The sequence below is a fragment of the Salminus brasiliensis genome, chromosome 23, assembly GCF_030463535.1.
Source record: "Salminus brasiliensis chromosome 23, fSalBra1.hap2, whole genome shotgun sequence".
Lineage (NCBI taxonomy): Eukaryota > Metazoa > Chordata > Actinopteri > Characiformes > Bryconidae > Salminus > Salminus brasiliensis.
In genome coordinates this window covers 830,385-854,051 of record NC_132900.1, presented here as the reverse complement: position 1 = coordinate 854,051, position 23,667 = coordinate 830,385, and the positions used below count along the sequence as shown (strand labels likewise).

Here is a 23,667-nt window from a genome sequence, read left to right as displayed (position 1 = left end):
CTGGTGTTTTTAGATGGTCAGTTGGTTTTTATTTGGTAGAAACAGCAGTTTCTGGTGTTTTTAGATGGTCAGTTGGTTTTTAGTTGGTAGAAACAGCAGTTTCTGGTGTTTTTAGATGGTCAGTTGGTTTTTAGCTGGTAGAAACAGCAGTTTCTGGTGTTTTTAGATGGTCAGTTGGTTTTTAGCTGGTAGAAACAGCAGTTTCTAGTGTTTTTAGATGGTCAGTTGGTTTTTAGCTGGTAGAAACAGCAGTTTCTGGTGTTTTTAGATGGTCAGTTGGTTTTTATTTGGTAGAAACAGCAGTTTCTGGTGTTTTTAGATGGTCAGTTGGTTTTTAGCTGGTAGAAACAGCAGTTTCTGGTGTTTTTAGATGGTCAGTTGGTTTTTATTTGGTAGAAACAGCAGTTTCTGGTGTTTTTAGATGGTCAGTTGGAAGAAACAGCAGTTTCTGGTGTTTTTAGATGGTCAGTTGGTTTTTAGCTGGTAGAAACAGCAGTTTCTGGTGTTTTTAGATGGTCAGTCGGTTTTTAGCTGGTAGAAACAGCAGTTTCTGGTGTTTTTAGATGGTCAGTTGGTTTTTATTTGGTAGAAACAGCAGTTTCTAGTGTTTTTAGATGGTCAGTTGGAAGAAACAGCAGTTTCTAGTGTTTTTAGATGGTCAGTTGGTTTTTAGCTGGTAGAAACAGCAGTTTCTAGTGTTTTTAGATGGTCAGTTGGAAGAAACAGCAGTTTGTGGTGTTTTTAGGTGGTCAGTTGGTTTTTATTTGGTAGAAACAGCAGTTTCTAGTGTTTTTAGATGGTCAGTTGGAAGAAACAGCAGTTTGTGGTGTTTTTAGATGGTCAGTTGGTTTTTAGCGGGTAGAAATAGCAGTTTCTGGTGTTTTTAGATGGTCAGTTGGAAGAAACAGCAGTTTCTGGTGTTTTTAGATGGTCAGTTGGAAGAAACAGCAGTTTGTGGTGTTTTTAGATGGTCAGTTGGTTTTTAGCGGGTAGAAACAGCAGTTTCTGGTGTTTTTAGATGGTCAGTTGGTTTTTATTTGGTAGAAAAAGCAGTTTCTGGTGTTTTTAGATGGTCAGTTGGTTTTAAGCTGGTAGAAACAGCAGTTTCTGGTGTTTTTAGATGGTCAGTTGGAAGAAATAGCAGTTTCTGGTGTTTTTAGATGGTCAGTTGATTTTTATTTGGTAGAAACAGCAGTTTCTGGTGTTTTTAGATGGTCAGTTGGTTTTTAGCTGGTAGAAACAGCAGTTTCTGGTGTTTTTAGATGGTCAGTTGGTTTTAAGCTGGTAGAAACAGCAGTTTCTGGTGTTTTTAGATAGTCAGTTGGAAGAAACAGCAGTTTCTGGTGTTTTTAGATGGTCAGTTGGTTTTTAGCTGGTAGAAACAGCAGTTTCTGGTGTTTTTAGATGGTCAGTTGGTTTTTAGTTGGTAGAAACAGCAGTTTCTAGTGTTTTTAGATGGTCAGTTGGAAGAAACAGCAGTTTCTGGTGTTTTTAGATGGTCAGTTGGTTTTTATTTGGTAGAAACAGCAGTTTCTAGTGTTTTTAGATGGTCAGCTAGTTTTTAGTTGGAAGAAACAGCAGTTTCTGGTGTTTTTAGATGGTCAGTTGGTTTTTAGTTGGTAGAAACAGCAGTTTCTAGTGTTTTTAGATGGTCAGTTGGAAGAAACAGCAGTTTCTGGTGTTTTTAGATGGTCAGTTGGTTTTTATTTGGTAGAAACAGCAGTTTCTAGTGTTTTTAGATGGTCAGCTGGTTTTTAGTTGGAAGAAACAGCAGTTTCTGGTGTTTTTAGATGGTCAGTTGGTTTTTAGTTGGTAGAAACAGCAGTTTCTGGTGTTTTTAGATGGTCAGTTGGTAGAAACAGCAGTTTCTAGTGTTTTTAGATGGTCAGTTGGAAGAAACAGCAGTTTCTGGTGTTTTTAGATGGTCAATTGGTTTTTAGTTGGTAGAAACAGCAGTTTCTGGTGTTTTTACATGGTCAGTTGGTTTTTATTTGGTAGAAACAGCAGTTTCTGGTGTTTTTAGGTGGTCAGTTGGAAGAAACAGCAGTTTCTGGTGTTTTTAGATGGTCAGTTGGAAGAAACAGCAGTTTCTGGTGTTTTTAGATGGTCAGTTGGTTTTTAGTTGGTAGAAACAGCAGTTTCTAGTGTTTTTAGATGGTCAGTTGGTAGAAACAGCAGTTTCTGGTGTTTTTAGATAGTCAGTTGGTTTTGTAGCTGGTAGAAACAGCAGTTTCTGGTGTTTTTAGATGGTCAGTTGGTTTTTAGTTGGTAGAAACAGCAGTTTCTAGTGTTTTTAGATGGTCAGTTGGTAGAAACAGCAGTTTCTGGTGTTTTTAGATAGTCAGTTGGTTTTGTAGCTGGTAGAAACGGCAGTTTCTGGTGTTTTTAGATGGTCAGTTGGTTTTTAGCTGGTAGAAACAGCAGTTTCTGGTGTTTTTAGATGGTCAGTTGGTTTTTAGTTGGTAGAAACAGCAGTTTCTAGTGTTTTTAGATGGTCAGTTGGAAGAAACAGCAGTTTCTGGTGTTTTTAGATGGTCAGTTGGTTTTTATTTGGTAGAAACAGCAGTTTCTAGTGTTTTTAGATGGTCAGTTGGTTTTTAGCTGGTAGAAACAGCAGTTTCTAGTGTTTTTAGATGGTCAGTTGGAAGAAACAGCAGTTTCTGGTGTTTTTAGATGGTCAGTTGGTTTTTATTTGGTAGAAACAGCAGTTTCTAGTGTTTTTAGATGGTCAGTTGGAAGAAACAGCAGTTTCTGGTGTTCTTAGATGGTCAGTTGGTTTTGTAGCGGGTAGAAACAGCAGTTTCTGGTGTTTTTAGATGGTCAGTTGGTTTTTAGTTGGTAGAAACAACAGTTTCTAGTGTTTTTAGATGGTCAGTTGGTTTTTATTTGGTAGAAACAGCAGTTTCTGGTGTTTTTAGATGGTCAGTTGGTTTTTAGCTGGTAGAAACAGCAGTTTCTAGTGTTTTTAGATGGTCAGTTGGTTTTTAGCTGGTAGAAACAGCAGTTTCTAGTGTTTTTAGATGGTCAGTTGGTTTTTATTTGGTAGAAACAGCAGTTTCTGGTGTTTTTAGATGGTCAGTTGGTTTTTATTTGGTAGAAACAGCAGTTTCTGGTGTGCTGAAGTGCTGAGTTCACACATTACAGACACAGTATGCTAAGCTAGCTTCACCAGGCTTAAGCTAGGTAGTTTACAGAGGTAGTCTGCCTTAGATTGGCCTTTTTTGGCTTCTGTAGAATAAAAAAGGAGTGAATTTACTTGGCAGAAAGTCATAATTTGAACAACTTGAAAACTAAGGGTTTAGGACAGTTATCAGACTAGACAGACTTGAATGTTTATGTATGTGGTTGTTTGAGTCATATCTACAACCTACAAATCCAGTTTCAACTTTCTAAGTTTATTACCACTATAATTAATCAATCAATCAATTAATTATTTAATTAATAAATGTATTGATTACTGATCTCTAAAAATAGGTTTTGTCATTCTGCTAGGATTATCTTATTCATCAGTTTATTACAGATTGTCTGACCATGGAGGCGTTTTGTAATTCTCAGTTCTAGAAAACATATCCATCCATGTACCAGACATTGTGGAGCTGAGGTCCAACAGAGCAGATGAGGTCACCAAAGCTCATTGATCAGGATGCAAATGAGAGTCTTTTAATTGGCGTGGCTATACTCAGCATGAGATCAAATGGGTTATATAATGAATGAAGAGGCATCCCATCAGAGCACTCCTAACAAGGCAGTAATCCCTAGGTTTACTCAGATAGAAAACCAACGGGATGGAGAACCTGGCCACCGTGGGGCCAGTAACAGTGATTTAGAACAAGATCCCATCTACTGTTATTATCCCCTTACATCTTAACCCCTTAAAGAGCTTCTTGAACTTGATAATTGACCTTATATTGTAATCCAAAGAGCGTTTAGAGCACTCTTTGGTATTGCATGTACCAAGTGATCTTCATCAGCATGCAAACCATCCCTGATTGTCACCAGCTGACAAAGTGTAATAGCTCTTAACTAGTTCCTATGGAACCTCATATGGGCGAGCTATGTGTTTGGCGAGCAGGGTGGAAGCAAAAGTCTGGACTGTCTGGTTTGCTCTGAGAATTGGTTGGAGATTACAGGCTAGTAATTTCTCAAATATCTATATTTCAAGGATATCATTACACTATCTACAGGTCTTTCCCTGTTGTGCAATGTTTAGTCTGGTTCTGGCAGCTACACTTTATACAAGTTGGGCTCGAATGTGTTTCGTACTGACGTATACCTGTCTAAATGGTGGCTACTAATTTTACACCAAAGTAATAACTGCTGGTATCTCACCTTCTGGGTAGTAGTTTTCCCATTTGGAAGCTCAATAGCCAGACCAAGATCAGAGAGACGGCACTGGCCCTGGCTGTCCAAGAGAACGTTCTCAGGCTTCATGTCACGGTACACAATGTCCATGGCATGCAGGTGTTGGATGCCAGTAACGATCTGAGCGGTGTAGTAAACGATCCGTTCCATCTCGATACCTTTCTCCCCGATGCTGTAAATGTGATACTTAAGATCGCCACCATTCATCAGGGTCATGACCAAACACAGGTGGGTCTTGGTGTCGTATGCATAGGCCAAGCTCACTATGAAAGGGCTGTTGACCCTTTCCAAGATCTTTTTCTCCAGCAGGGCCATTTTTTCACCATGCTTTTTCTTCAGACGCTTCTTGCACAGCTTCTTGCAGGCGTACATCTGGCCAGTGTTTTTCACTTGCACTGCACATACCTGGGAACAATCAGCATGACCGAGTTAGAGGAAGCCTGGCAGCTATTGAATGCTCTTGCTTTGTCTTTGAGGGGGAATTTCACAAAAACTGTGACTTCATAAGATGCCAACAAGTTGCAATCTCTCAAAGGTACCATTGACCTCTGACTTGTCTTTCTAACCCTTCTAACCTCTCAAACATTGCCAATGACTGATTTTTACTAACTGACAGCCTGTAAAGCTACAGTATCTGCAGGCATGCGGGAAGAACTTACCTCTCCAAATCCACCCTTTCCAAGCGTCCTGAACTCGTAGAAGTATTTGTCAGTGATGGGCTGCTTCTCGTACTCCTTCCACTGCAGGAACTTGTCGAAGAAAGGGCTCGCCTGGTAATCCGTGAGTGGCTTGCTTTTGAGGAACTCCCTTGTTGCTTCTTTCACTTTGTCCATCATCACTTCTTCGAAGTCCTTGTCCGAGACAGCCTTGCACTTCGCCAGCACATCTCCGGTCAGGTAGGACAGAAAACTCTTGGATCCTTCCTTGCAGAATTTGTTGATAATGTTGGTTCGGGCCTTGTCCTTGGCGGCGCCCTCGGCCAGGTTCCAGTCGTTCAGTTCATCCAGGAATTCGGCAGCAGCTATGTATTCGGGCGAAGCCTGACCCAGGTACTGCCTGAAAAGCTTCTGTCCGATGGGCTGCTGTTCGCACAGGGACTCAAAGTCCTTCTCCACGGTGGCCCTGAGAGGGGCACACTGCTCGGCTTTGGGCAGGGACAGGCTCCGGCGCCGTTTCTTCATTTCCTTGTCGTCCCCACCTTGGGCTTTCAGGTAGGCCGTATTGGCCACCAGGTTATCGAGTGCCCCCATATCACACATTTTGGCGGCAGTTTCAGATCAGATCCCACCCTGAGAACTTCGAGCTCCGCGGAACAGCTAGTGGACGCTACGGCTTACTCTCAGGGTGTGTATGTGTGTGTGCCTGTGTATGTGTGACCCTCTCCAAAGCCAAGGCGCGAATGAGCTGCTCAGAAACACGCACCTGCAGGACCAAGACACACTGACAAACCCAGTAATTACTCATTTAGAATTAAATACCTGCCAGGGATTTTCACTTAAGTATCTTTGTGTGGTCTATACTTGGATACTATTCATGGAAAGAACCCATAAGAGGGTTCTCCCCTAAGAAGCTTTATGGCCAACTAAATTTAGCCAGAAGCAGAACACCAACTGATAGTCGTCCAATGGGCGATGCTGCCTAAACATTAAGGTTGATACAATGAGCAGAAAGAAGGTGTGGGAGCTAACAACTCAGCACAACTGAGAACCACAAAAATGCTGAGGCCATCTACATAGCTGAGACTATACTACGCTACTTGGACAAAAGTATTGGGACATCTGCTCATTTAATCATTTCTTTTGAAATCAAGGCTATTAAAAGAGTTGACCCTGTCTCTACTGTCCAGGGAAGAAGGCTTTCGGCTAGATTTTGGAGGAGCATTGCTGTGAGGAGTTGATTAGTTAGTGAGGTCGGGATGCTGGGTGATGATCACCACCCCACCTCATCATTCTGAACTCCCCTACTCATCTCCAGCAAAAGTACTGGATGGAGCTCCACCATCATTCCAGAGAACACAGTTGCACTGCTTCTGCTTCTGCAGTGGATGCAGCTTAAAGTAGACGAATGCATTCCTTAGAAGGGGTGTCCACAAAGTTTCAGCTACTGTTTAACTGGACCATACTGCTCTTGTCGAAAATCGAATGCCAACCACTTTTTTGCATCTTCTGGAAAATGTACACTGAATATCAATACTATCAATATTTTGGTCCCGACAGCCTTTACTGCACACACCAGACATCAGTTTGAGAACTGAAATCTACTAACAGCAGGGTTCTGGGATCTGTACAGAACATCACTCTGCTCCAGTGTGACCAGGTTACTAGGGGAAGATACTCTATCACCTCTATATCTACTTTACTTACACTCCACTTTTTCAAAGAGCTTACCCTCAATCTGGCCCCCTCTTTCTCACCTCTCTCCCTACCTCACGTCCTACGGAGATGGGCTGGACATGAACTAAAATGGATTCACTGACCAGGCCTGCAAAGCTGATTAACCCTAATGAGGTCCACTACTCAGGTTCGACTCAGCTCAGGCTTCTCAGGCTGTTTTATGTGTGTATCATCCAGTCCACTAACAGTCCTCCATCATTTTCTTTTTTTTTTTTTTTGCTCTCAGTAGTTTAACATGAGCACATTCTCACATTCTCTGGCTTTAGTAAATCATATTTTATATACATTGTAGTTTCATTATGGAAAAATCACAACTTTTCTTATACATATCCTTCCATGTCTTTTGCATGCAGCAACTGCCTGAAGCCTCTGACTCCCCAGATTTCACCAGATGTTCAGTATCTTCTCTGTCGATGCTCTGCCAGACTTTTTCTGCAGCCATCTTCCAGGCTTAGTTCCCAGTTTAAGCAGATCTTTCAGGTCAGGTGACTGAGTTGGCTTTGAAAAGCCTCTTTGTTGCTTTGGCAGTATTTTTTGAGCATTGTCTTGCTGCTGGTTGAAGCACCATCTACTGAGATTAGAGGCATTTTGCCTGGATTCTAGCTGACAAGCTGTTTCTGTAAACCTCAGAATTAGTTTTGCCACTGCCGACATCAGTTACATCGTCAGTCATTTGAGACAAGTGAGCCAGTACCTGGGGCAGCCGTGCAGGCCCAGGCTATAACACTACCACCATCATGTTTAACAGATGCAGTGGTATGCCTCAGATCTTGGTCAGCTTCTTTGCACCTGCACATTTTGCTCTTGTCATCACTGTGACACATCTTGGATCAGCTGGACAGTTCATTCAGGCTGTTTGTGAAAACTAAGCTTTAAAAACAGCAGTTTTAAATTCACTGTTTTTAGGATGTCACACATTTACACATTTACACACATTTACCAAAGTAATATAGTTATGGTAATTTATATAACGTATATAAAGATATTAAAATTCTGTGATGCACTGGCTCCCTATCCAGGGGATACTCTTACCTTGTGCCCAGTCATTGCAGGTAGGCTCCAGACCCACTGCAACCTTGACCAGGAAGAAGGATCAGATAAGACGATGGACATTGATATTTTTATATTTATTAAAGTTGATCATTTGTTGGTTTATGTTCTGATGTGAAGTAAAAAAAAAATCCAACGTCTTTCGCACATCACATGCAAAACATCCACCAAAAATGCTAACATCACTGGACGTTGATATTTTGTTGGCTACCTCACACCCCAGTTCAACCGTCCAGTGATGTTACAATGTCTCACGTTGAGTGGATGTTTTGGCTTTCAACATGAGTAAGGCGTTGGAATGTGTCTGGTGAAAGACGTTGGATTTTTTAATACTCAACATCAAAACTGATGTTTAAGTTCCTTCATGTCATAAAAGTTATAGAATGTACATGATTACATCATTATTAACTGATGAATCCACAGCTGCCTCCTGACAAGTGTTTCTGATCTGTTGGACAGGTGCAGGGGGGGGGGGGTTCTTAAGCTGTGGAGGCCTTCCAGTCCCTGCATGGTTCCTAAGCTCACCAGTCCTCTCTTTTCATCTTAATGAAGTTCCAAACAGTTGATGCTGGTGAGCCTCAAAAACATTTCTTCTACCTGTGTTGCTTTGGCACTAAACCTGCAAAATCAGACTCCAAGGGTTACCACAAGTCTAGAATCAAGACTAGATGCTGAAAGCTGTCCCATACATGCACTAATGGACCAGTTAAACACACCTGGGTGATCATACACACCTCTACAGCTTTACCTAAAACCAAAATTCATCAAAATAACATTGATTAAGACATGGAGAATGTGCACTTTCACCACAAGTGACTGGTCTGAGTGGTGCACATTTATAACGTTTGCTATTGGCCGTATTCACTCTAAAGGCTGCAGCCAACACTGCTGCATTACACTACAGATTAGAGCTGCTCCTATGTTCAGGTGTGTGTGTGTGTGTGTGTGTGTGTGTGTAAAGCTCTCACTGTGGCTGATCCTGTCCTTACACATATAATGTCATTAATTCTAAAAGCAGCCACTTCTAAAAGTGTCGCCATCATATCAGAATCCTTCTCATTGTTTAATGACAGTCATTTTCTGTAATTAATAAAAAATAGTAACACAATCATTTCCACTGTGAGGTTGTTGATGCACCTGCAAAAATGTTAGTGATGATAGTAAATCTGAAAACGAGGCCTTCAGAAAATGAGCTCATGTCCTTTCTTTTTGTTATGCCTTATGTCTATGTGTTTTAGTGCTGTACGCGTGCTACGGATGACCTTTTTATGTGCAAGCCTGCCGTTTTTATAGTTCTGGCCTAATCAGCTCCTGATCTGAAGGCTGGCTTTCTCTCAGGCCTTTCACAAATCTCTTCATGATGTTACCTCGCGTCTACCCGGCCTCTTACGTCAAGTTTCTCGCCTGCTCTTTCTCATATGCTCACTGCTGCACCCTGCAGGGAGTACGCAGATCTGTAAGCGTTACCCCATTTCACCCTGACTGACCACTTATGAGGGTCAGCAAGCCAATAATCTGCTTCTTCTGATTGTGTCCTGTTGTGTTATTTAATATATGTGTAATATGTGAGCTGGTCATGTCGGGGTTTTTTTACCTTATGCGATCCAGTGACATCAATTACATCACCTTGGCAGACTGTCCGTTACTGGGCCGGCAGGGAATCTGCATCTAAAGCTGTGCCTCGATATAGGTTGACTCAATGCTTTAGTGCTAAGCTGATATGAGATAATCCCAACCGAAAGAGTCCCGGGCTCCCTAATGGAGCGGGTCTCGTTCACGTACACTATAGTATTACAGAATTAAGATTTTCAACTCCACTTTCCAGGTCACGCTGCCCTGGACTGACATGTTTGCGGTTCACTCTAGAGCTGGAGGTGAGGCTTAATCATCGTATATCGGTATCGACGGTATCGACGGTATCGTAGAAAACATGGTAAAGGTGAAGAGCATTGATATAGTGTATAATCACTGCTTCCAGCCCATCCAGGCCATTTGGGAAAACTGTAAGAAAGCTGCACAGTCAACACATTTACACACATGTACCAAAGAGATTCAGTCTGCAGCGTTTAACAGAGCGCTCAATAGTTTTCAGCCTCTTAAAAAAAGTCCTCACTGGGCTTCAGCACAGCCAGCAGGAGGGCAGTTAGCATGTCTGGAAGTCTCTCCAACATGAACAGACGGCTGGTCTGTCTTGGCTGAAGTGCGACACCCTAAAGTTCTTAACATTAGAGTCTGTACGACTGCTGCAGAGCGCTGTTTACCGCTGCACAGTGCTCGGTGTTCAGACGGCGGGGCATATTAAGGAATCATCCTGTAAGTGTATGTATAGCGTATGTATAGTATGTATAGCGTGTAGTGTGTGTATAGTGTATGTATAGTGTGTATAGTGTATGTATAGTATGTATAGTGTGTGTATAGTATGTATAGTGTGTCTATAGTGTATGTATAGTATGTAGTGTGTATAGTGTATGCACAGTGTGTATAGTGTGTGTATAGTATGTATAGTGTGTGCATAGTGTATGCACAGTATGTATAGTGTGTATAGTGTATGTATAGTATGTATAGTGTATGTATAGTATGTATAGTGTGTGTATGTATAGTGTGTATAGTGTATGTATTGTATGTATAGTATGTCTAGTGTATGTGTAGTATGTATAGTGTACTTACATTTACACCTGTGTAATGTGGTGTGTCAATAAACCTTGTTTGATTTGTTGGCCGTTCAGGCACAGTGTGGTGTATCTAGGGATCCACCCTGACGTTGTATTGTGCAGCGTCTACATCTTTAGGGGTCTTTAGGATTTTAGCCTCTACAAACTGGCTAAGGGTATTTTCTGAGTGAACAGAGCAGCACTGCTGTCAGTGGCTCTGGAGAAGAGCTTCTGATAAATGCCTTTAATGGAAATGTAATTGCACATGAGTACAAAACTACAGGTCAGGTCACAAATGTTACAGCTTACATCAACACAGTTAAACCTCCATCTTTAACCCACTCCTTTACACACTTCAGAAACACGGTGATGGGTCATTTATCAGGTTAAACGCTTGACCCTGTCAAACTGCACAAAAGCAAGAACATTTGCTAAGAACAGGAAATGATCTGGTTTGTAAGTTTGTAAGAACAAATAAGTGATAAATGGAAATATGGCGGTATGAACCATACAGACCCAGATCTGCAGCCCTGTACTAATCCAGTTAACCTACAGAACTTCCATAAAGACAGAATCAAACATACAATTAATCATAGAATGACATAAATATTACATATCCACTATATATCTAAATGTTTGTGGACACCCCATCTAATGAATGCATTCAGCTACTTTAAGATGTGCAAATTCACACACACAGCTTGTCTAGTCCTTGTAGAGAAGTGCTACCAATAGAATAGGACTCTCTGGAGCCATGAACCTATTGGCACCATGCTGCCTAATGCCAGGAATGATATCCATTTTATTCAACATCTTGACCTCACTAATGCTCTTGTTGCTGAATGCAATCAAATCCTCACAGCAATGCTCCTCCTCCAAAATCTATTAGAAAGTCTTCTTCTCTGGACAGTAGAGACAGTTACTCCAACATAAGCAGGATCAACTCTTTTAGTACCCTTAATTTCAGAAGAAACAAGGAATGAGCAGATGTCCCAATACTTTTGTCCACATAGTGTAAAATATAATTTATTCAGTACAAAGGTAAAAACCTGCTGACCTATAGCTTCATCACTCAGCACATGCAGAACACACTGTCCCTGTAGAGACCTCAAACAAGACCTCCTCAATAAGATTCCTACCAGAAGCTTCAACTCCCACCTTCTCTTAAACTGACCTCTCATTTCTGTCCTCTGTACGAGCTCTGCTCCTCACCTGCAATCACCTCCCCTGTGAAGAGAATTATGGGTAGAGGGTGACAGATCATCCATCCTCCATCTGCTCACTAAACCTCTCAGATCAGCAAAGGAATGTTTGTGTTACACTGTTGTGGTGTAAGCTGTTTCAGAATGAAGTTCCAATAACATTAATATCCAGTATGAAGCTCTAATAACATTAATATCCAGTATGAAGCTCTAATAACATTAATATCCAGTATGAAGCTTTAATAACATTAATATCCAGTATGAAGCTCTAATAGCATTAATATCCAGTATGAAGCTCTAATAACATTAATATCCAGTATGAAGTTCCAATAACATTAATATCCAGTATGAAGCTCTAATAACATTAATATCCAGTATGAAGCTTTAATAACATTAATATCCAGTATGAAGCTCTAATAGCATTAATATCCAGTATGAAGCTCTAATAACATTAATATCCAGTATGAAGTTCTAATAACATTAATATCCAGTATGAAGTTCTAATAACACTCATATCCAGTATGAAGTTCTAATAACATTAATATCCAGTATGAAGTTTTAATAACATTAATATCCAGTATGAAGTTCTAATAACACTCATATCCAGTATGAAGTTTTAATAACATTAATATCCAGTATGAAGTTCTAATAACACTCATATCCAGTATGAAGTTCTAATAACATTAATATCCAGTATGAAGTTTTAATAACATTAATATCCAGTATGAAGTTCTAATAACACTCATATCCAGTATGAAGTTCTAATAACATTAATATCCAGTATGAAGTTCTAATAACATTAATATCCAGAAGGAAACTCTAATAACATTAATATCCAGTATGAAGTTCTAATAACATTAATATCCAGTATGAAGCTCTAACAACATTCATATCCAGTATGAAGTTCTAATAACATTCATATCCAGTATGAAGTTTTAATAGCATTAATATCCAGTATGAAGTTCTAATAACATTAATATCCAGTATGAAGCTCTAACAACATTCATATCCAGTATGAAGCTCTAACAACATTCATATCCAGTATGAAGTTTTAATAACATTAATATCCAGTATGAAGTTTTAATAACATTAATATCCAGTATGAAGCTCTAACAACATTCATATCCAGTATGAAGTTTTAATAACATTAATATCCAGTATGAAGCTCTAACAATATTCATATCCAGTATGAAGTTCTAATAACATTAATATCCAGTATGAAGCTCTAACAACATTCATATCCAGTATGAAGCTCTAACAACATTCATATCCAGTATGAAGCTCTAACAACATTCATATCCAGTATGAAGTTTTAATAACATTAATATCCAGTATGAAGCTCTAACAATATTCATATCCAGTATGAAGCTCTAATAACATTAATATCCAGTATGAAGCTCTAACAACATTCATATCCAGTATGAAGTTTTAATAACATTAATATCCAGTATGAAGCTCTAACAATATTCATATCCAGTATGAAGTTCTAATAACATTAATATGAATAATCTGTACCAGTTAAGGTGATTTTTGGGAGGGGGCCTTGATCTGTTCCAGGCCAACAACTGAGAAAGTGTGCTGCCCTCTAGTGTCTAACCTCATTCACTGCTGTGAATGTAATGACCACTGGTCAAAAGAAAACAAACTGCCTTTTAACTACATTTTAATAATGCATAGACATTTATTACAGGTCACACACTCACACACACACACACACACACTCACACACTCACACACTCACACACTCACACACTCATAAAAGCAGCTGTATTTATTTTCACAGTAATCAGCTCTTAAACTCTTCTGTACTCAAATGAGCTGCTGCTGCTGCTGCTGCTGCTGCTGCTGATGGAGTTGAACACATCCTCCACGCTGTGCTGGCTGGACTGGGGGGCGTCCAGGAGAACCCTGGAGGAACCGAGCTCTGTTCTTCAGACTAGCTCACCGACAAGATCTCACTACTTTCTTTCTTCAGAATGAGAAGCTCTTGTTTCTCCTTTTTACTGGATTTATGTTCAGCTGCTTTATCTGTTCTGATGAGATCTGGAGCTTCTACAGTAGAACCCTCTCACTGCTGAGAGACGGGGGGTAGAGTGACGGGGTTAGGAGTGTAAAGCCTCTGAACAGTGCTGCATGTACACCTGCTACCATGAATCTGATTTTTGTGCCTTAATATGAAACTGATCTAATCAGGGATGTCCCAATGAGGCTATTCAGCCACCTGATCTGCAGCTAGAGTCAATCACAGCACAACTACTGTCGACATACTGTCTGCAACTGACCGTGATATTTACTGTATGGACTGTAGATCAGAGAAAACGTGTCTGTGACAGTGTCGTCACGCAACTCTTTAAAAGGTGGTTCTTCTAACCCTGGTTCAGGCTGTTTGCCATCAGCAGCTGGAATCAGAGAGAGCACAACTGGCCTTGCTCTCTCAGAGGTGGGTACCCTACACTACACCACACTGCACTACACCATACTGCACTACACCACACTACCCTACCCTACACTACACCACACTACCCTACACCATACTGCACTACACTACACCACACTGCACTACACCACACTACACCACACTGCACTACACCACACTACACCACACTGCACTACACCACACTACCCTACCCTACACTACACCACACTGCACTACACCACACTACCCTACCCTACACTACACCACACTGCACTACACCACACTACCCTACCCTACACTACACCACACTGCACTACACCACACTACACCACCCTACCCTACCCTACACTACCCTACACTACACTGCACTACACCACACTACACTACTCGGCCAATCAGATCACACACAGATATGGCCCGAGGAGAGACAGTAATGCAAGGCCCATTCAGGACAATCAAGTTTCTAAGCTGGGTAATTGGGCCGCATCCTCCTGATCTCGCTCTGTCCCAGGTCGTATTTTGGCCTCCTCGACCGTGCCAGGCAGAGTGATGTTTGCGTGCCAGATGGACGTGCTGATCAACACCGTGGTGGACAAATCTGTGCTAGCTGTTCGTCCTGTGTTGGTTGTGGGTCCAGTGTTGGGACTGTACAACTCCACAACCACACGATTTCTGAGGCACTGTGGGAGAAATCTGGGCAGCTCTTCTTGGAGCGCTTTGTAGCGCAGACCATAAAACACAGGGCTAAAGCACTGGGCTATGGTTAAGACCAGGAAGGTGGTCAAGGCAACTGCTAGGGAATGGTGAAAACCGGTGATGAGGATAATTGCTGGAAATATGTACAAGATCATTTGCAGGATGTGGATTAGGATGGTACAGCAGGCCTTGCAGGACCAGGTTAAGTGTCCAGCACGGCAGCCTTTGAAGCAGATCAGCAAATAGCTGCCGAAAACGAGAAGGACCATGAGGCCGAGCAGGAGAACAATGCTGATGACGCAGGCCTTGCTTTCCAGAGGTGTAGCACCATCAGTGTTTAGACCAGTCACGTAATCCCATGGTTGCTGGATGCAAGCTAGGATGGTGAAGACCACAGGGTTGACCAAAGCCAGCAGCCAGGACAGGAGGATCATCCAGGGGAAGTAACAGTGGACGAGCACTGGGTAGTGAAGCGGCTTTACGATGGACAGGCAGACGCACATGCACATCAGGGTGAGGGTTATAGTCAGGCAATGGGTCATCACCACCTGCGGACAGTAAACAAACAAACAATGAAAAATGTTCCACCTACACTACCGGTCAGAAGTTTTAGAACACACCCATGTTTTGATCAGTAGTCCAGTGGCCGTGCTGCTCGGCCCAGACGATTTTACTATCTTAGCACAGACTCTTTTACTGCCACTCCACCTGCAGTCCAACCTGCAGCTCCAGGTCTTCTCTATACAGCTGAAACTCAGTCATGCTCCAGTGTTCAGCTGAGCTAGGTATCGTGATGTGAGCCACCTATCACACAAGATGCTGCTGACTCTCAGAAACCTCTGACGCTGTTGTAGATTTGAGAGTCAGGCCTCTTCCTGCATCACCTGTTCTGGTCTCTCCAGTTTCTAAGAGTCTTCTGATGGTGTAGGAGACTGTCCTCCCCTCACTCTGCCTTTATCTGAAGTTCCTCTAAAGGAAAGAAAATACAGTCACAGCCATGAGTCTGTTGTATGTACCTGCAGGTCTAAAAGGATCCAGTAGGTGAGACGTTTGGTGGGCCAGTGGAAGAATCTCAGGCTGTGCAGGATAGACCCCAGGACGTTGAAGCCAGAGATACACACACAGTGCTGGCACAGGAGGAGGTACCATGGGTTCTTATACAGTCGAGACCCCATAACGGTCATTGTGATCAGAAATGTGAAGACTCCAGTGGATATGAAAGAAACTGTGTGGACACACGCCTTCACTGCATCTAGAACCTGCAGGTCCTCAGAGGAACTGTTCAGTGATGCTAATGGAAGAACAGAGGGAGAACACACACATGACTGTTCGCAAACATAGACTCCAACAAATAAAACAAACATGATAATACAATAATACATTAATATCCAGTATGAAGTTCTAATTGCATTAATATCCAGTATGAAGCTCTAATAACATTAATATCCAATATGAAGTTCTAATAACATTAATATCCAGTATGAAGCTCTAATAACATTAATATCCAGTATAAAGTTGAATAACATTAATATCCAGTATGAAGCTCTAATAACATTAATATCCAGTATGAAGCTCTAATAACATTAATATCCAGTATAAAGTTGAATAACATTAATATCCAGTATGAAGCTCTAATAACATTAATATCCAGTATGAAGCTCTAATAACATTAATATCCAGTATAAAGTTGAATAACATTAATATCCAGTATGAAGCTCTAATAACATTAATATCCAGTATAAAGTTGAATAACATTAATATCCAGTATGAAGCTCTAATAACATTAATATCCAGTATGAAGTTCTAATAACATTAATATCCAGAATGAAGTTCTAATAACATTAATATCCAGTATAAAGTTGAATAACATTAATATCCAGTATGAAGTTCTAATAACATTAATATCCAGTATGAAGCTCTAATAACATTAACATCCAGTATGAAGTTCTAATAACATTAATATCCAGAATGAAGTTCTAATAACATTAATATCCAGAATGAAGCTCTAATGACATTAATATCCAGTATAATTGAATAAGTAAATGTTGAGATTTTATTTCTAAGAAATAAATATTCCAATCATGGTGTAGCTGCTCTGTACACTGTGTAAATAACTCTGGATAAACAGATATTAGTCTATTCTAACTAGCTAAGGCTTTTCTTGGGTAAATAGCAAAGCACTTTGTAAGTCGCTCTGGATAAGAGCGTCTGCTAAATGCCATAAATGTAAATGTAAATGTAAATGTAGACCAATAGAAACACTCTAAAATTGCTTGGATTAAACTCTTATGTGTTCAAAGTTAGGAACAGCTTAGCCTTCTCCTGTAAAGTCTCCATTTAGGAGATACATGTTTTTTAATGGACAGAGATGATCTAAAAAGTGACTATGACTTATATAATCCAAAATGGTTTTAGATCTATATTGTATAGATTGAATATATAGATCTTAAACGGTGCTATCTATATAAATTAAATAATAATAATAATAATAATAATAATAATAATAATGATAATGATAATAATAATAATAATAATAATAATAATAATAATAATAATATAATTATTATCTTACCTGTCTGGTTCTCAAAAAGAGAATCCGTTTCACAGCTGAGGGTCAACATCTCTTCACGTCTGGAGAAAGCTCACCTCTGACGCTCTTCAGATGCTCTGAGTAAAGCAAACTGCCATCAGCAGCCTTATATACGCTCCTCAGACTCAGCAGAACAAAACCTGGTGTACAGGCGGGGTGATGGGGTTGACCTGTAGAACTGACACATCCTCCTTCTGACAATTCACACTTTACTGTCATTTACTGGAGCAATGCCTGCTTAACCTTTGATGATGAAATCACCAGTGTTTCAAATTGTCTGCATAATTAAATGGTTAAGATATGAGCATTCACAACAGGTTTGGAGTGAACCGGACCATTCTGAAGAAATCCAGAACTACAGTTCTACAGAGGAGGTTCTAGATAAGCTCCCCCAGTCAGAGCTGGAGTTCTACAGTGGAGGTTCTAGATAAGCTCCCCCAGTCAGAGCTGGAGTTCTACAGTGGAGGTTCTAGATAAGCTCCTCCAGTCAGAGCTGTTCTACAGTGGAGGTTCTAGATAAGCTCCCCCAGTCAGAGCTGTGGTTCTACAGTGGAGGTGAAGGGAAGCAGACGTCTGAAGCTCTAATAAAAGCTCCTCACAGAAAGTTCTTCACCTAATGGTGATGAAGACGCTGCCTGATGCCTGAGACACTGTTCTACCAGAGTTCTGAGAAGAGTTCGGCTCTAGAACCTGCTTTTAGAACCAGATCATTAAAATGGTGGAGGGATACATGCTGCAGGGTGTAGTGCAGCTACAGAAAGTAGTCCCTAAAGAAAACTGCATTAGTTCAGATTCTCTATTCACTATTTTACCTTCATCATCATCATCATCATCATCATCATTCCATATAAAACTCAGAAGACTCGTGTAGCTGCACTGGTGGGTTTGGATAGAAGATAAATTATGGGCTGTATCTGTGTTGTAGTCATGGTGACCGACACCTGCTTCCATTCACCTCCACTGTAGAGAGATCAGAGTGGGTCAGTTTCTCTACAGTGAAGCTCAGTTTCACACAGAACTCGACTCTGAGCTCAGCTCTCACTCTGAGACATGTGGGTTCAGACTGAAGGCTGAGGTACAGAAAGCAGCATGGTGGACGCAGTTCTGCCTGAAAAGCTTAGCAACTGCTTTAATAATCTGTGGTCTTCTGGTTCTCAAAGACAACAAAATAAACGAGCAGGTGTGGGTTACAACCATGACTCAGTCAAACGTCTAATTTCCACAGTTTCCACCCAGCCACGGCATGACTGATGCCTAACACTGGAGCTACGGCACATTATGGAAGCTTATACTCCACCAATTAGCATAGAGCTAACTGCAGGTGCAAATCATCAGACTCGCTCTCCGAGCATGTGGAGGTGTTCAGTAATCTCTAATAAATCTGATTATGTGGAATCTGACTCACTGTTCTCTACAACACAGGTACAAATATGTACAGTCATGGCTGAACTATCACTTTAAAGAAACATCTGTATTTAAATCTCACATTATTTAACTAACCATTTCATTAATGCTTGAAAAAATATGAGATCAAAATATGCAGAACACTGAAACAAGCAAAAATGCTTTTAATCAATATCTCACTCATTTAAATATTAATAAGGCTCTAAATGTAGGTATTGTGATACACACTGAGGAGGCGGAGCTACAGTCTCTCATTAGGGCGAATATTAATAACACTCTAAATGTAGGTATTGTGATATACACTGAGGAGGCGGGGCTACAGTCTCTCATTAGGGTGAATATTAATAACGCTCTAAATGTAGGTATTGTGATATACACTGAGGAGGAGGAGCTACAGTCTCTCATTAGGGTGAATATTAATAATGCTCTAAATGTAGGTATTGGGATATACACTGAGGAGGAGGAGCTACAGTCTCTCATTAGGGTGAATATTAATAACGCTCTAAATGTAGGTATTGGGATATACACTGAGGAGGCGGGGCTACAGTCTCTCATTAGGGTGAATATTAATAACGCTCTAAATGTAGGTATTGGGATATACACTGAGGAGGCGGGGCTACAGTCTCTCATTAGGGTGAATATTAATAACGCTCTAAATGTAGGTATTGTGATATACACTGAGGAGGAGGAGCTACAGTCTCTCATTAGGGTGAATATTAATAACGCTCTAAATGTAGGTATTGTGATATACACTGAGGAGGCGGAGCTACAGTCTCTCATTAGGGTGAATATTAATAACGCTCTAAATGTAGGTATTGGGATATACACTGAGGAGGCGGAGCTACAGTCTCTCATTAGGGTGAATATTAATAACGCTCTAAATGTAGGTATTGTGATATACACTGAGGAGGCGGAGCTACAGTCTCTCATTAGGGTGAATATTAATAAGGCTCTAAATGTAGGTATTGTGATATACACTGAGGAGGCGGAGCTACAGTCTCTCATTAGGGTGAATATTAATAATGCTCTAAATGTAGGTATTGTGATATACACTGAGGAGGCGGAGCTACAGTCTCTCATTAGGGTGAATATTAATAAGGCTCTAAATGTAGGTATTGTGATATACACTGAGGAGGAGGAGCTACAGTCTCTCATTAGGGTGAATATTAATAATGCTCTAAATGTAGGTACTGTGATATACACTGAGGAGGCGGAGCTACAGTCTCTCATTACTGTTCTGCAAAGCTTGTCCACTCTCACAACAGTAGTTCTGGAAGAACACTTCAGTTCAGTCCATGTTTGGTCTCAGTGGTCCAGTCCCCCAGCTTGATCATCGAGTCCACCTGTAGGCCGGCACTGACCATTTCATTCTTTAGTTTCCGGCGGCTGATCTGTTTCTGCAGCTGCAGTTTGTTGGTGAAGAAAACGGTTCTCCAGCCCAGTTCCTCGGCCAGTTCCTCCATCCCAGCCGAGACAGTGCCGCAGTGCATCCTCACTGTCTGCTCCCAGAACTCCTCCGAGCTACAGAGCTGGAAATAATGCACATGGAAAGATGTCAGTGTGTCTGCTGTGCTGAGAATGGACCACCAGTCCATTAATATTTGGACAGTGGAGGGCCTGTGGTGGTCCCTCTCTTGTGATGAATGCAAACCCATATAGTGCACCGATATGGTAGGTGTTTCTGATAAAATGGCCATGATAAACTTAGAAACTCCAGCAATAATCCACAGACAAACCTTTTTAAACCTGGAACAGGTTCCTGCCAGCTGCGCAATGTCCTCTAGGCCCAGGTGAGCCATGATGGTCAGGATTAGAGAGTCGGGCAGACGCTGGATATAATCACCCTGGCCCCGGCACAGATCCCTGGAGTATTGTAAGATGCGTGGACCAAACACCAGCGCCACCTGACCTGAGGGTCCACACCCAATCAGCCTGTTAATAAAACTACTTTATGAATTCATAACCAGCCAATACATATTTAAATACACAGATCAGGTTTAACACATAAAGCTGGAATATCTAACATTAGTTATTATAAACATGTGAAATGCATCATTACTCTGCAGTCTGCTGTCTTCTAAATAATCGCTGTGGGATTCCCTCAGTTCTCCAGGTTTTGTGTTTCGAGATTCAGTCCTGAGAGAAATCTTCCACCACCTCCAGATAACCTAGAACATTATTAAACATGTTCGAATAAACAAATAAATAAATAAACAAAATCAAGTTACATACTTTCATATCATCTACACCTCTATACATGCTCAAATATTAAAATGATAAACCTCCAGATCATCAAATATTACAATTATAAACCTCCAGATCTCCAAATATTAAAATGATAAACCTCCAGATCATCAAATATTACAGTTATAAACCTCCAGATCTCCAAATATTAAAATGATAAACCTCCAGATCTCCAAATATTAAAATGATAAACCTCCAGATATCCAAATATTAGTTATAAATCTTCAGATCTCCAAATATTAAAATGATAAACCTCCAGATCTCCAAATATTAAAATGATAAACCTCCAGATCATCAAATATTACAGTTATAAACCTCCAGATCTCCAAATATTAAAATGATAAACCTCCAGATATCCAAATATTAAAATGATAAACCTCCAGATATCCAAATATTAGTTATAAATCTTCAGATCTCCAAATATTAAAATGATAAACCTCCAGATCTCCAAATATTAGTTATAAATCTTCAGATCGCCAAATATTAAAATGATAAACCTCCAGATCTCCAAATATTAAAATGATAAACCTCCAGATCATCAAATATTACAGTTATAAACCTCCAGATCTCCAAATATTAAAATGATAAACCTCCAGATATCCAAATATTAGTTATAAATCTTCAGATCTCCAAATATTAAAATGATAAACCTCCAGATCTCCAAATATTAAAATGATAAACCTCCAGATCATCAAATATTACAGTTATAAACCTCCAGATCTCCAAATATTAAAATGATAAACCTCCAGATCTCCAAATATTAAAATGATAAACCTCCAGATATCCAAATATTAGTTATAAATCTTCAGATCTCCAAATATTAAAATGATAAACCTCCAGATCTCCAAATATTAAAATGATAAACCTCCAGATCATCAAATATTACAGTTATAAACCTCCAGATCTCCAAATATTAAAATGATAAACCTCCAGATATCCAAATATTAAAATGATAAACCTCCAGATATCCAAATATTAGTTATAAATCTTCAGATCTCCAAATATTAAAATGATAAACCTCCAGATCTCCAAATATTAGTTATAAATCTTCAGATCGCCAAATATTAAAATGATAAACCTCCAGATCTCCAAATATTAAAATGATAAACCTCCAGATCATCAAATATTACAGTTATAAACCTCCAGATCTCCAAATATTAAAATGATAAACCTCCAGATATCCAAATATTAGTTATAAATCTTCAGATCTCCAAATATTAAAATGATAAACCTCCAGATCTCCAAATATTAAAATGATAAACCTCCAGATCTCAAAATATTACAGTTATAAACCTCCAGATCTCCAAATATTACAGTTATAAACCTCCAGATCCCCAAATATTAAAATGATAAACCTCCAGATCATCAAATATTACAGTTATAAACCTCCAGATCTCCAAATATTAAAATGATAAACCTCCAGATCATCAAATATTACAGTTATAAACCTCCAGATCTCCAAATATTAAAATGATAAACCTCCAGATCTCCAAATATTAAAATGATAAACCTCCAGATCTCCAAATATTAAAGTTATAAACCTCCAGATCATCAAATATTAGTTATAAACCTCCAGATCTCCAAATATTAAAATGATAAACCTCCAGATCATCAAATATTACAGTTATAAACCTCCAGATCTCCAAATATTAAAATGATAAACCTCCAGATCTCCAAATATTAAAATGATAAACCTCCAGATCATCAAATATTAAAATGATAAACCTCCAGATCTCCAAATATTAAAATGATAAACCTCCAGATCTCCAAATATTAAAATGATAAACCTCCAGATCATCAAATATTACAGTTATAAACCTCCAGATCTCCAAATATTAAAATGATAAACCTCCAGATCTCCAAATATTAAAATGATAAACCTCCAGATCATCAAATATTACAGTTATAAACACAGAGGGTTGTATTGACTGTGCTAAGCTACAGCTGTTTGTGTCTGAGTATAAAGCCTGTGTGAGGACGGTCAGGTGTGTTCAGGTGTGGTCAGGTGTGTTCAGGTGTGGTCAGGTGTGTTCAGGTGTGGTCAGGTGTGGTCAGGTGTGGTCAGGTGTGTTCAGGTGTGGTCAGGTGTGTTGCTGCAGGTGAGTTAGGCTGGGGAGTGTACCTGTGTGTCTGTAATGTGGAGGTTGAAGTAGTCCTTCAGGGGTGCTGGGCCCTGACCCCCGATGTCCAGCAGACTCCCTCCCTGCAGAGTCGCCATGTTAGAGTCTCGTCGTCAGGGCAACGAGGACGCGCAGACCCGTTGTCAAAGCGACGCAGAGGCGTGGCTAAACCAGGTCCGCCTGCAGGTGACGTCACGACCACGAGCCGAGATAAAAACCGAATAATAATCCAGATTTTATTAGTTATAGTTATAAAACACTACAGCTGCTCCTCGCGGCCTTCCACGCGCTGCTGAACTTCACCAGCAGTTTGGTTATATTAGCGATGACGTATGAGTAAGTAGCTTCCTGATTGGTTGAATATTTTTGACAATTGTTATTAGCAATAAACACCTTACAGATCATTAATAATCAGTTATAACACAAATGAAAGGGGAACAGTGATCTGTCTCACTGAGCCAGGTTCATCTCCACGGTGCTGGTTCAGGTGTTTCTGCTTCCTGCTCCTCCTCAGTCTTCTCGATCAGCCGGGGTTGAAG

The 23,667-nt window shown here is 40.3% G+C and overlaps 2 protein-coding genes across 2 annotated transcripts in view; both read right to left on the bottom strand.

Moving 5' to 3' along the window:
- grk7a (G protein-coupled receptor kinase 7a) overlaps positions 1-5,621 on the bottom strand; it is a 14,250-nt gene extending 8,629 nt beyond the window's left edge. Inside the window, exons 1-2 of the mRNA XM_072668752.1 lie at positions 5,022-5,621; positions 4,330-4,767 (exon numbers count right to left, since the gene is read on the bottom strand). Coding sequence (XP_072524853.1) covers positions 4,330-4,767; positions 5,022-5,621 — 1,038 coding nt within the window. The remainder of the gene's footprint in view (positions 1-4,329; positions 4,768-5,021) is intronic.
- Positions 5,622-19,832: 14,211 nt separating this feature from the next.
- fbxo36b (F-box protein 36b) lies at positions 19,833-23,230 on the bottom strand. The gene is made up of 4 exons (XM_072669127.1): positions 23,131-23,230; positions 20,824-20,932; positions 20,501-20,673; positions 19,833-20,293 (listed from the first exon to the last, which is right to left on the bottom strand). The coding sequence occupies exons 1-4, from the start codon at positions 23,224-23,226 to the stop codon at positions 20,048-20,050; spliced, it is 624 nt and encodes a 207-aa protein (XP_072525228.1). The 5' UTR covers positions 23,227-23,230; the 3' UTR covers positions 19,833-20,047.
- Between the last annotated feature and the right edge of the window lie 437 nt (positions 23,231-23,667).

Coding starts and splice junctions, on each gene's coding strand:
- fbxo36b (XM_072669127.1), bottom strand. CDS start 23,226: ATGGCGACTCTGCAGGGAGGGAGTCTGCTGGACATCGGGGGTCAGGGC. Junction 20,933..23,130: donor TCCACATTACAGACACACAG/GTACACTCCCCA, acceptor ATAATGTTCTAG/GTTATCTGGAGGTGGTGGAA. Junction 20,674..20,823: donor AGAAGACAGCAGACTGCAGA/GTAATGATGCAT, acceptor GTGGACCCTCAG/GTCAGGTGGCGCTGGTGTTT.